The 14,471-nt window shown below is 36.1% G+C and overlaps 1 protein-coding gene across 8 annotated transcripts in view; it reads right to left on the bottom strand.

The window, feature by feature from the left end:
- Positions 1-14,471, bottom strand: part of Kansl1l (KAT8 regulatory NSL complex subunit 1 like) — a 99,766-nt gene that overhangs the window by 69,077 nt on the left and 16,218 nt on the right. For all 8 annotated transcript variants that reach the window (XM_052193560.1, XM_052193563.1, XM_052193566.1 and 5 more), the window contains exon 2: positions 12,951-14,070. In XM_052193560.1, the coding sequence (XP_052049520.1) occupies positions 12,951-14,041 (1,091 nt within the window). In that variant the 5' untranslated portion in view covers positions 14,042-14,070. The remainder of the gene's footprint in view (positions 1-12,950; positions 14,071-14,471) is intronic.

The raw sequence follows: 14,471 nt of genomic DNA, 5'->3' as shown, positions 1-14,471 counted from the left end.
CTTTTCTATGGTTTTCGAAAGAGAGCCATACTATATAGGCTAGTATCATATCAGAATCACTTTATAGCCCAGATTACCCTCACATTTTTAATCATCCTGTCTCAATATCCAGAATGCTGGGATTATAATAATGGAACTCAGCTGAGCCCTGAGCAGAAGCACTGAAGAGTCATTTCCCAGTCTAAAATTCTAGTAAGTCTAAGTTTCAAAATCTGACTCTTAAGAGGTAAGCCAAAATAATTTGTGCATCTGCTGGAGCTTGCCTTTAGATCTAATTGAGTGGCTCCTTAAAAATAGGTGGGTGCGGAAATGAAGGGTGTGCTCATGAGTCAGGCAGGGAGACAACAGAGCCAACAGGCTGCAGCACGCCTAATTGTTAACTGTTAAATGAGAAGGAAAAAAAAGTCCTTCATCTGTGATATGTGGAGGTCCCCCTGCTATGACAGTTCAGTCTATCTTAATGAAGCTCTCCTTCAAAGATATTTCCTGCCATTAGGATGAGTTAACAAGTTCTTAATTAAAGTGTTTACTGTCAGCCAGACATGCTGGCTCATGATCCAATCCTAAAACTTAAATGATTTGTAGGCAGGATAGTGTGTCCAAGGCCAGCATGGGCTACATGGTGAGATTCTGTCCCAATCACTACAAAAATAATATAAAATATAAAAGTAAGAAAGATGAAGCTTAGAAATGCTGGCATAATGACAAACAAAATTAAGGAGTGAAGGTGTTAAAGGGTTTCAAATAACAAAGAGTGGTACAAAGTAAGATATTATTTACACTTGACTAGAACCTTGGCAGAACTCAGTGCACAAACCATCTAAACAAAGCTTCTAGCATGGCTTTGAAAGAATCCATGCAATAATTGGAAAATTTAGCTCTGTCCTCCTTCTCCCAATCTCAAGTCCTATCAAGGCAAAGGAAGAGAGAAAAACGGGGTGTATATCCATGTTCAGTGCCACTGCCACACTTTTCTTCTCTGCTAAATACTCTGAACTATCCTTATACAAATCTTATGTACTATGGAACATTGACAACTATAGACATAAAGAAACAAAACCATGATTTTTTAAAGCAAATTAAAGCATACTGTGAAGGAAAATATAATTCAATAAATATCCTGTGCCTATACATCCATGCATACATATTTCTTTTTTGTTCAAAAAGTATACAATTATATAGATTGAACCCTACCTAAAGGTCTAGTTGAAAGGACAGTGGAGTTAAAATTTCAACAAAAAGTTCTGAGTTTCAAATTTAAAACAGCTCAGAGGAAACCTATCTTTTGCCCTTTAAAGGTATTCTTTTCCCTCTGTTGCCAGTACTAATAGAGCCTAGTATAACTAATGATATTTAAAATGTCATCTAGAAATAGACTTCATTATTCAATTGATTTTATAGCAAAGAAAATAGAAGAATGTATTCAACTGAATCTGCAGCCTGAGATCTTTTAATGTAGCAGGAAGGAATTTCTACAGAATTTTCAAATTTGTTTAGTTATATGTTGTTAAGGCCTTCTCTTTACTTGTGACAAAGCTTGACCCTAAATATTTGAAAATATTAACATGATTGAAGTGGTGTGGAAATAGTGCAAATTAAATGTTGCATTGCAGTCATGATTCTATATAACAAATGTGCATAAAAGCTACACATTAAAATATAAGAAAACAACAGTTTTTAAAGTATAAATGTAAATATTATAAACAAACTTCAAAGAATTTACATGTACAAATTAAACTACTGCACTTCCTTAATGCTAAGACACTGCCAAGTAAAGATACAGAAATAAAATAAAAACCTACTTTGGAGAAATATGTTAATTTTACTCATGACCATATCTCAATTTTAGAATCACTGATGTGGAGCCAGGCATGGTAGCACAGGCCTTAATCCTAGCACTCACGAAGCAGAGAAGGCATGCTATCTCTGTGAGGTGTTCAACACCAGCCTGGTCTACATAGCTAGTTCCAGGCCAGCCAGAGCTACATAATGTGACCTTCTCTCAGACAAGCCAACAAAAATGTTGACTGTTATCAAAAATATACATTGGGAATCTGAGAAATATTACATTGAAAGTACATATAGATTTCCATTAGCTATTTTCTAAAAATGAAAATTTAATTTAGAAAAAGTTTTAATATCATTTTTATTAAAATTTCATTTATCAAAAATATATGCAGGGCTTAGATTTTTCTAAGACAACTTATAGCTATTATGGATTTTTTTAAAAATTTAATTTACTGAGGGAAAAAACAAAAAAAAATGTACATGACTATTGTATTGTGATGTTTTCCTGTATAAATCAGTGTAAAGTGATGTAAATGAAGTTAATTTTATATCAATCATTTGACAAACTTACATTTTAATTGTGAGAACACTTTAGATCTATTCTTAGCAACTTTCAGGCACACAAGATAAGTCAGCATACAGACGAGATCCAAAACTTATTTCTCTAAATGGAAACAGTTCCTGTCGCAAACACCCACCTTGTCTCCCCACCTCCTGAGGAATCTCGTAAGCACTATTCTACAGAGCTTCTATCTTATGACTCTTAGATTTTCCTTCTATGTGAGATCATTTATTTTTCGATTATTGACTTCTATGTTCAATTACTTGACAAGTGATGTATTTCACTTTTTTCAAAGGCTAAATATTTCATTACATATTAAATTGTGGATGAAGATTACAATGCAGAATGTAGAAATGATTCAATTTACTGATTTCATTTCCTTTGAAAATACCTGGATTATAGTTTTTTTAGCTTAAGAAATTTATTGCTGGGCAGTGGTGCCGCACGCCTGTAATCACAGCACTCTGGGAGGCAGAGGCAGGCGGATTTCTGAGTCCGAGGCCAGCCTGGTCTACAGAGTGAGTTCCAGGACAGACAGGGCTACACAGAGAAACCCTGTCTTGAAAACACCAAATCCAAAAAAAACAAAAAAAAAAATTCTTTTTCTATAAAGGCTGTACTAATTTATGTTATCAACAAATATGCAAAGGATTCCTTTCCTCTGTATTCTCTCCAGCACTTGAAAGCCTATGATAACCATACTCATACATGTAAGACATTATCTCACTGTACTTTTAGTTGGTATTTTCTGATTAATGGTAATGTTGAGTTGCATTTTTTGTCATTTTGAAGCATCTGTTGGACATTTGTAGGTCTTCTTTGGAGAAAAGTCTAGTCAGGTCGTTTGATGATTTTTAATTTTCTTGTTACTATTTGTCTGACTTGAGTATATCCTTTGATCACTAACTTATTAAATGTATGATTAGCAATTTTCCAATTTGTTCACATTGTTTCTTTTGGTGGGCATCAGTTTTCAATTCAATGCCATCCCATTTGCCTATTTTTGCATTTGTTGACTGTTTTAAGGCCAGATCCAGAAAATCTTTGTAAGAACTTTATACCAAGCTTTTTCTCTCCACTTTCTCTCAAGAGTTTTACAACTTTTATCTTTAGGTCTTTAATCCATCTTGAACTAATGTGGGGATGTGGACTGGTATAAGGATTCAATTCAGTCTTCTGTGTGTAGATGTGCAATCTTCCCAGCATTTAAGAGATTGCCCCTTTCCATGTGTATGCTTTTGACATTTTTCTCCAGGATAAATTGAACACAAAACAAGTTAAATTCATTCTACGATGAGTCCTTTCCTTAGTTATATTTATATTGCTAGCGCCAAACTGTTGAGACACCTTTAATATATTTTGAAATCAAATAGATACTTAGTCCAACGCCTCCCACCTTGATCTCCAGAGAGAGAGAGAACTAAAGAATAGGATTACAGGCATCTGGCACAATGCCTATAATTAATGCAGAGTATTTCCACTCATTTGTATCTACTTTGACCTTTTCATCAATGTTTTGTAGCTTTTAGTATATATGTCTTCCACTTTTTATCAAGTTGTTTTCATGCTACTGTCAAAAGAATTTTTACTCTTGGTTACATTTTCAGTTTAGGATTGTTGTATAGAAACACTCCTGGTTTCTATACATTGATTTTGTATCTAGTAAGTTTATTGATTTCGTATTTCAGCCAATTTTCAGGATTCCTGTTTTTCCCATAAGATCACAACATTTTTAAACAGCCTATTTAACATCTCCCTTTTCCATTTGTATATCCTTCCTCTGATTTGGCTGAGAATTCGAGTATAGACTGGGAGGAAGCAGACTGAATGTCCATCTCTACTCAGATTTCCTTGAAGCCTAATAGCGATGTTGTGACCTTTAAGAGGTATTCACTGAGAAGTGGCTCGTTCTGTTCCATCTCAGGCTTGACATCCTTACAAAAGAGCCTGTGGATTTGTTCACTCCCAGTAACCGTGTGAGAAACTAGATAAAAGATACTGTCAACTATGAAGACATTTCCAAGAATTGAATCTGCAAGTTCAACCCGAAAACTCCCTACCTCCAGAACTACAAATCATGTTTCTATGATTCATAATTTCCTGGTCTGTTTGCTTGAACCAGTCTGAACAATAAGTATCCCTGTCTGGTTCCTTATGTTAAAAGGAAGGCTTTCAAGTTTGCTATTACTAAGTAATTATCTGTGAATCTTGTAAGATACATTCCTTTTATACTATCTTTGTTGGTAATTTTAACCAAGAAAGGATATTGAATTTTTTCATTTATTGAGATGATCATTTAAGCTCTTGTACTGTTTATGTGATATAATCATTCATTTGAGTGTTAATTCATATTTTCACCCAAGGAATTCCACTAGATAATGGTTCATGATTATTTTAATTAAAGCTTATAACTGAATTATTTTGTCAAAGACTTTGAATTTATATTCATAATGGATATTGGCCTATTTTTATTCTTTAAATCCTCCTTTCTGGCTTTGCTAGTAGAGTATTAGTGGCTTTATAATGTGAATGAGGAAGCAGTCCATACTATCCAATTTTTAGGAAACAATGAGGATTGTTATTAGTTCTCTGAATGTTTCATAGACTCCAACAATGAGGCCATCACAATCACAGATCCTTGCCTTTTGTGTTTTGTACTTTTTCAAGACAGTGTTTCTCTGTGCAGCTCTGACTGTCCTGGAACTCATTCTATAGAACAGGTTTGCCTTCAACTCAATAGATCCACCTCCCAAATGCTCAAATTAACAGTGTGTTCCACCTGGTAGGTTCTTGCTTTTTTGATAACAGATATTTGTTGCAATCTCCTTGCTCGACAATGGCAGATTCAATTTTTAATTTTTTATCTTGGTATTGTGGGTATATATCATGGGTTTTTCTAGGTTATCAAGTTTGTTGAAGTACAAATATTCCTAATAGAACACTATAATCATCTAGATTTCTGTTTGACCAACTCTATTGTCTTACTCCTGATAAGTATATTACTCTTAGTCTAATTGAAGATTTACTGATTTTGTTTAGCTTTGCAAAAATTTGGTTTGATATTTACAGTTGCTTTCTTGTTCTTTACTGAATTCTTTTTTAAGCCAATTACACTTAGGGCTTCATTCTCTTCTACTTTCCTTACTCCTAACACTATTTCACATAGTTCTTCTTGTTATGTAGGTTTTTCTATACATGTCCTTATTAATAACAGCTTTTGCTACATTATGTTCTGATGTTGTTTTCTATTTTAACTTCTCTTGAGATATGTTACACTTTCTCTTTATTCATTCATCCATTGGCTTTTCTGGGAAACTCTTTAATTTCTATTTGTTAACTTCCCAAATTTTTACTCATTTTTAGTTTCATTTCATTTTAAAATGTAAATGTTTCCTGATGCAAATTTGTTGTTTGGTTGTTTATTATTCTTTTGTACTATAAAAGTGTGACTTCAGGCATATGCATGCCATATGAAGATGTTGAGACCCAAGACAATGTGCAGAAGGCAGGAATCTGTTCTCTCCTCCACTGTGAGTTGTAGAGACTGAAGTCAGGTTCTGGGACTTGCATGGCAAGCACTCTGGCCCATAAAGCAATCTCACTGCCCTACAGGTGCAATTTCAATCTTTTAGATTTATTTTGTGACCTATCTATAATGTGTTCTAATGAATGTTACATGAGCACCTCAAAAGAATCTGTATTCTACTGCTATTGGATAGATGTCTTATATGTTAGGTCAATTTGATCCAAAGAGCAGACCAAGTCCAGTGTTGGTTTTTAGATAGCCTACTGGATGATTTACCTGTTGAAGAATGTGTCTTAAAATCTATTGTTACTTAGTATGTTTTGTCAGATATATTCAAATTTGCTTCACAAGGACAGGTCAGGAAGCATACACCAGCAAGCCCAGCACTTAGGAGTAAATGCAGGAAGATACTGAATTTGAAGCCAGCTATAAACTAAGTTCCATACCAGCTTGGGCTACATAGGGAGCTCCAGTCTCATTTTTCTCCTTCTAACTTACTTACCACAATGTTGGGTATATGTATATTTATAATCTTATATCTCTTGATAAACTATTTACCAATTATAATAACCTACTTTGTTTTACAGTGTTTCACTTACCTGTTTTTTGTTTTTGTTTTTTTTCAGCTGTAAGTATACCTATCTCTGGTTCTCTTCTTCTTTCTATATGCATGGAATAGCTTTTTTTTTTTTTTAATTTCCTGTACTTTATGTCTTCTGTTAAAGCTGAAATGTCCTACTGGAGAGCATATAGTTGGGCATATAAGGAATACTTTGATTCCCTAATCCTTTCTGCAGATAATATATGGTGCTATATATTGGTATAATAAATAATATGTGGTAACTATGAGACATGAAAATGATTCGGCTATGAGTCTAAACTAGCAGCAAATATACTTTAGTGAAGTAGCTGACATTTGGTACAGTGTAAAGAAAAGAGGTCTATTTACCTGATGGTTTTGATGAAAGTTGGAGACTGACAACCCAGTCAGTGCAAGCCCTTCTGTTTGACTTCTGGTGAAGATGGCAAATGGCATCATTATGGAAGTGATCAAGTCAGGTATCAGTTGGTGAGATTCAAAGCCAGAGACACAAATGGACAGCCACTCTCAACCATTTTACAGCAACCCAGCAACCCGTGTAAGGACTACCTTAGGGCATCATCACATGATCTCATAGTAAGATCCCTCTCAAAGCTCGCACATTTTCTCAGCAATGCTACACTAGGAACACGTGCATTCTTTGGGAAACATAATCAAATTCTATCTTATCCATAGAAATAACCTCAAATTGCATACAAAAACTCTATACTTTTACTCCTCTCCTATTTCATAATTTGCTATCACTATTGCACCTTTACATTTGGTAACCACTATAAACTCATCACTTCAAGCAGTCTTTTAACCTTCACAGTAAAGACTTACTTGTACATCGGTATTACAGAGTATTCAAGTAAATCAGTCTACTGACTTTTACCACCAACTTTATTTTCATGTTTGGTTATTAACTTTCTTTCAGCTTGAAAATTCCACTTGTGATTTTATATGTATGTATGTATGTAAGCATGCATGCATGCATGCATATATTTCCACTTGTGGTAAACTTCTCAGCTTGTTATTCTATCCTGCCTTCATTTCTGAAGGGTAGCTTTGCTGGGATAAAGTATTCTTAGCTACAAGTTTATTTTTCTTTAAACACTTTGTCATTTCAACTTTTCTGACCTTGAAAAGCTTTTTGGACTCTGATGACAACCATTCTCTTCATTCAAGACCCTGCCAGGGATTTGTTTCAATCAACTGCTCTTCATTCATTTAGTGTGTATCATGTGTGAGTGTTCACATGCCACAAGACAAGTGTGGTGATCAGAATGCCAACTGCTGGAGTCAGCTCTCTGCTCTCATGAAGACTCCAGGAATCACTGGAAAGCCATCTCACCAGCCTGCCGGTAGTTTCTGAGCTTGTCTTGCTGTAGTGCTTTTACAGTTGGAAACTCTTGATTCTCCTGTACTTGATAAACACTTTCTAAGATAAAATTAGTTTTCAGTCATTATTTCCTTAAAACCTTTCCCCATCTTTTCTGTAATTACTGACTACAGACAAGCACTACTGGGAAAAGTTTTCTAGGCTTTCTTCTTTAAAGTTTCTTTTCTAACTGGATTTTTTCAAGAAACATTTCATTTCAAGATCTCTTCTGTTTGAGCACATTGCCTGAAGCACTCTGTTGCACTTTTCAGTTCTTTCACTGTATTCTCAATTCAAAACGTTTGGTTCTTTATTTCAGTCTCTCTCCTATACTTAAGTATCACTCTCCTAATTTTATTGTCCATACTCTCTGTTTGCTAAGCTTTCCTAAAATAATTCTTTTCCAGGCACTTAATCTGAGGACCTTCTTATTCATTGAGGTCAGTTACTGGAAAACTACTGTTCCTCTTTGATGATATATATATACTATTTCTAGTGCTTCTTGTTTTGCATAACATGTTCAGTGGATGTGTCCGTCTCCTCTTTAGGAATCAGCATCTGTGGGGGCAACAGCATCTGCCAGCAAGGGGAAGTGTAGCAACACTGCTTCAGTCGGGACAGAGCAGAAATATCCATATGTATTACCTGAGGCCAGAACAGCAAAGACTACACAGGTTCCCAACATCTCAGGTTAGGTGTCCCTGAAGTAGCAATGGTTGTTGTGCTCTTCAATAGGAAGAGTGATGGACTCTTTATGTCTCACTTCTACCTGAAAGTCCTGGTTGAGCTCTTGCTTGGACCTGGATCTAGTGCACAGATGCCCTTTAGGAATGATGTCAGGACGTGCATGACATCTGCAAAGCAGCCACAGATCAGAGACATGAGCATGGCCATGTGTTGGAGTGATGGTTTAAGCGAAATAGGATAGCAACAGCTACCTCCCATGGCTATTGACAGAACTAAATTAACGAGCAAAATGACAGCCTGAAAAATAAACTGTGCTTAGTGACTACCCTAGTTCCAACATCCAAGCAAATTTCAGTTATAATTGCCATCATAACACCAAGAGACAGGAATGCTTACTTTGCTTCACATTTAACACATTATAAAAACAAGTGTACTAGTTTTATATCAAATAATAAAAACAACTTTGTTTCTAATTCTACAATAATTATCCATTTTGGGGAATTTGATAAAAATGGCAGATGATTTCTAACCAAAATGTCACAGTTATATTCAGGCACAAGTGTATCAATTAATATTATTAGACCTCAAGAAATTTTAAACTATGCTCCATATGACTAAATTTAAGTCAAATTAAATTGAAAACAGTTCTTCTTAGTTGATCATCAGGTGCTACAGGTGAAATAATATGTTTTCTATTTATTTTGTTATAGTTTCAGGTTGAAATACAAACCCCTAGTAGGTCAAAGGCATACTTATAAAACCCAGCAGTTAGGAGGCGCAAGCAAGAGGACCAAGAGTTCAAAACCATCCTTGGCTACACAGTGGGTTCAAGTCAGGCTTGGGCTATCTAAGATCAATCTCTACCTTCTATCAAGCAGCTTAACACTTTATATGTACTCACAAATTCACAAAGCCAGTGAGGATATCCCATGTAATTTCATAAGGGTTCAGGCTTTAATTGCATTCAAGAATAGAAAAAAAAATGCTTATTTATGCCTAATTAGTATTACTATTCCTATGTGTAAATTTTTAACAAATTATAAAGTAACTTACTTCTAAATGTGCAGTACTCCATATCCATAGATACCGTAACATCTGCAGATTCAACCAATCACAAATTATAACTGAGACCTCAATAACTATATATCTATTATATAACAAATGTACAGAAAATTTCTATCATCTCTGAAACTGCTTCCATATGGAACATGAGGGTTTTCTCCTTGTTATTCATGATATAATGCAGTGTAACAATTATTTGCATAGTATTTACATTGTTTTAAGTATAATTAATCCTAGATGGTCTGAAGTACACAAGAAGATGGCATAGGTCCACATACTATGTCATCTTATAAAACAGAATAAAACAAACCTTGTAAATTGAAGTATTTACAGAAGATCCTGGGGCTGACACTTGACATAGCTGATTCACACATAAGAATTAAGAAATAAAACATTTTAAGGTACCATTATCTCAGATTTCAAGTCCTTTCATAGAGCTATTGCAATAAAAATAGTATAGGAATGCCATAAAACAGATACATTGAGACAAGTGGGTAATACACACCTTTAATGCCAGCACTCAAGAGGCAGAGGAAGGTAGATCTCTGTGAACTGGAGGGCAACCCCGTCTACAGAGGGAGCTATAGGCCAGGCATTACTGCATAATGAGGCTTAGAAAACTACACAGACACACACACACACACACACACACACACACACACACACACACAATGATGAACAGAACAGAACTGAAAGGCCAGACATAACTCCACATACAGACACCTGATTTTTGACCAAGAAACCAAAAATATATGCTGAAGAAAAGACATCTTCGAGAAATGCAGTTCGCCAAACTAGAGAGCTGCATTCATAAGAATAAAAATGGATCACACTGTCTATCACCCGCACAAAACTCAACTCTAACTGGATCTAAGTCCTCAGAGTAAAACCAGATACCCTACACCTGACAGAGGAGAAACCTGACAGAAGAGCAAGTGGGGATAGTCTTGAACCCACTGACACAGCTTTTCTGAACAGGCTGCCAATCGCATGGGCCTTAAGAACAACAATGGGCCCTCATGAAGCTAAAACAGTCAGTACTGAGCAGAGAACACCATCACTCAAGAAAAGTAGCCGCTTGCAGAAGGGGGAAAGAATCTTTAATTAATTATCTGCTAAATGATTAGTGTCAATAATATATAAAGGACAGAAAAATGAACATCAGAAAAATAACCCCATTAAAAACTGGGGTATAGAACAGAGAGTTCTCACAAGAGGAAACGCAAATGACTGAAAGACACTTTTTAAAAATGTTCAACATCCTTAGCCACCAAGGAAATACAAGTTAAAACTACTTTGAGATTTTATCTTACCCCAGTCAGAATAGCTGTGATCAATATAACAAATGGCAGCATGTGCTGGCGAGAATGTAGGGAAGGGGAAACATTTCATCCTTGCTATGAGGTGCAAAGTGCTATGGCCACTACAAAAAGCAGAGTGGTAGTTCCTCTGGAAGCTAGGAAGAGATCTTCCACAAGATCTAGTCGAACCACTCTTGGGAACTTGCTCATTGGTGATCATTGCTTTTCTCCTCATTATAGCAGAAACAGGAACTAGCTTACGTGTCCAAAAAGTAATGAATGGGTAATAAAAATGTGGTACATTTACACAATACAATTCAGTTTTTAAGAAAAAAAATCGAGAAATTTTCAGACAAATTGATGCAGCTAACAACCACCATCCTGACTGTGGTAATCTGGACCAAAATGATAAATATCCCATGTTTTCTCTTGTATCTGAATGTTAGCTTTTGTGTTTTAGATATGGGTATCAATATGAATAACCACTGAGGTTAAGTAGCTAATGAGGAACCGAAAAGAGGAGGAGATCTTCAAGCAAAGAACCAAATAAAATCTAGTGTTATAAAGGGATAAAAGGGAAACCAAAATAGGATTGAGAAGAAGGAAAGGCAGGGTAAAGGTGGGAATATGGAGAGACACACACTGAAGGCCTTTTAAAAAGGCACATAGCGGCCGGGCAGTGGTGGCACACGCCTTTAATGCCAGCACTTGGGAGGCAGAGGCAGGTGGATTTCTGAGTTCAAGGCCAGCCTGGTCTACAGAGTGAGTTCCAGGACAGCCAGGGCTACATAGAGAAACCCTGTCTCAAAAAAACCACCAAAAAAAAAAAAAAAGCCACATAGAAACATAATATACATATATGAAAGGAATTTAGACAGAGTCAATATATAATGGAAGAATGCAACAACTAGACATACAACCAAGTAAAACCTCCAGTGCTAGGAATGGGTTATATCTTTTAAATCATTGGCCAAAGAAGCCCCATAGGTAGACCTCCTCCCCAATAAACCATTACAGGCTATTGCCAAAGCTATAGGTTACTCTTCATTAACATGATGGTAAGGCATTATTGCTGAAGACACAACTTACTTATATCATCAAGCTTGCAGAAATCAGGCTGGTGTATGAGAAGCGTCACCCCCACTTACTGATTCATGGTACTAGAAGGTACTTTGCATGCTACTAGAGAAGAAAAGTTATGGTTAATCTCATCTAGCTACAAACCTTGCTACATACAACAAACCTGAAAGACATACTGGTGCAGTTGTAGAGTAACATAGAACCTAAACATGACACTGCTAAAGTGCCCAATAACCTGCGACTAGATTGATGACATGTCTAGGTCTACTATTCTGTCAAAGGAACATAGCAATAAAATGACTCCTAATGACCTGCTATACCCATAGAGCAGATCATCACTCAACCCTCCATTTAAAGCTTTTCCTTGCAGTCAATGGTAACCAATAAATAGATGCACAACTGGACAAGGTGCAAACAGTGAGAGACTTTCGAGCACTCAGCACTAAGTGGGATGACTTTGTCAGAGCCCTCCCCTTAAGGCTCAGAGATCTATATGGAAGTAGAGGCAGAAAGATTCTGAATGATTCTAAAGAAAACAGCTTCTTCTTACAGACACAACTCAGAGACTGTGACAGTTCACACAAGACTCCATAGAGTGAAGTGTGCCCATGTTTTTTGGGTTGTTTGATAAATATGTCTTTTTTTTTCTTTTTTTCAGGTTTTTTTGTGTTTTTGGTTTTGTCATTTCTTCTGTTTTCTTTATCTTTTGAGAAAAAGAATATAAAATTGGGTAAAAAGGAAGGGGAAAAGATCTGGGAAGGTGTTGAGGGAAGAAAAATGTTCAAAATATATTATATGGAAAAAAGAAATAAAACATTTTTAAAATTCACCAGTGTTTTATAACTTAAAGGTCATGGCAGTAAGATTTTAGAAAACTTACTTTCTTATGGCTTTCTTTCTTATGACTTTCTACTTTCTTGAAACCAATATAATTGCTACTGTATGCAGAATAGGGAAAAAAAATCTAGTAATTTTACACTTACACTGCCACATTTTTTCTAATGGTATATTCATCCAACTCGTCATCTGAGCTGCTATCGGTGGCATCAGAATCCAGACCCTCTTCAACATGAGACAACAGACCTGTAGCAGACAGTGCAAATCTTTGGATTTCTGCAGCTGTACATTGAGAAAAACCATTGTTTGTATCATCCCAAAACTTATTCTCTGAAGACAATATGTTGACTTCTGGCTTAATTTCAGTGTGTTCAAGTAAACTATTACTCAAAACTGTTGTGGGTTCATGAAAGATCTTCATTGTGGGCAGCTGATGCTTCATAGAGAACTTCATCTGTTGGCCATAGTGCTTAACCACATGCTTCGCCAGGAGCATCTGCAAGTGTTTCTGAGTTCTTCTAGCCTGGCTAAGTAGAATTTTCTGTTTGCTCACACAGTGAAGCAAACGAGCATTCACTTCCTCCTCTTTTTCAGCAGCTGAGGAACTAGTAGGCACATCTGAGTGACTAGGTCCAAGTTTCTTTTGAGTGCATTGCAATAAACCCTTTTTAATCTTAGTATCAGAGAATTTATCCAAAAGTGCATTCTTTTGGTACCATTTACAGTTTTGCAGATGTATTTTATCTACATTAGCATCTTTGGTGAGATTTGAATCCAAAACGATTTGTATGTCTTTCATGCACTGGCTTGTGGTATCTGAGAGTTCCTTTTTGATGAACTCATTCTCGGAATGAGAATGGCAGATCTTACCGAGCTGAATGCTGCTGCCATTACACAGTACATTTTTCAGCTTACAGCAGTTGGACTCCATTACTTTCTTTTGGTTATAATTTTCATTATACTTATTTAGTGTTGAATTAGAACTCATTAAAAGAACTGTCTGAAAATGTTTTGAAGCCTGAGGGGAGGTGAAATGTTTTAAATTCACAAAGTTAGTATTTAGAGTAGGTTCAGGAGTCGGAAATCCCAGCATCTGAGAGAAAGAGTCTCCTCCCTTAAGCTTTTCATCTACAGTTCTCGGACTTTCCATGCACAGCATCTTGTCAGATTCCATGGTATTTGGCAAAGATGAAAAGCAGATACCCTTTGTTGTTGCCTCCTTCAGAGCTGGGGTCATGGCGAATCCTGGAGATAATTACTGGAAGCCTAAAATTACATAAAAACACATGATCAAACGTCAAGGAACCAAGAGCTTGATGCTCACACTTTTGCCAAAGGGCAACTTTTATGTTTGATGGTTCTGATTAAAATGAGCAAGGCACCAAAGAGCTCCTTTATCTCTCAACTTCCCACATTATCTCAATAATAAGCTGTTATTCTCCACTCTAATAGTGAGCCTAATATTCACAATTCCAATTGAAGTTGCACATTACTAGGCCGGAGATATACTCAGTGTACAGCTCTTGTATAGCATATGTGGATCCTGGGTTTTTTCTACAGCAGCACCAAAAAAAGAAAAAAGAAAAATGCCCTTGCACACTGTCACTGTAAGGCTTTAATAACAAGTATGGGTGGTGCAGGTATATCTCACAATCGCATCACTGACA

Source organism: Apodemus sylvaticus, chromosome 9, assembly GCF_947179515.1.
Source record: "Apodemus sylvaticus chromosome 9, mApoSyl1.1, whole genome shotgun sequence".
NCBI lineage: Eukaryota > Metazoa > Chordata > Mammalia > Rodentia > Muridae > Apodemus > Apodemus sylvaticus.
Note: the sequence above shows the minus strand (reverse complement) of the source record. Positions and strands in the feature narration are given on the sequence as shown.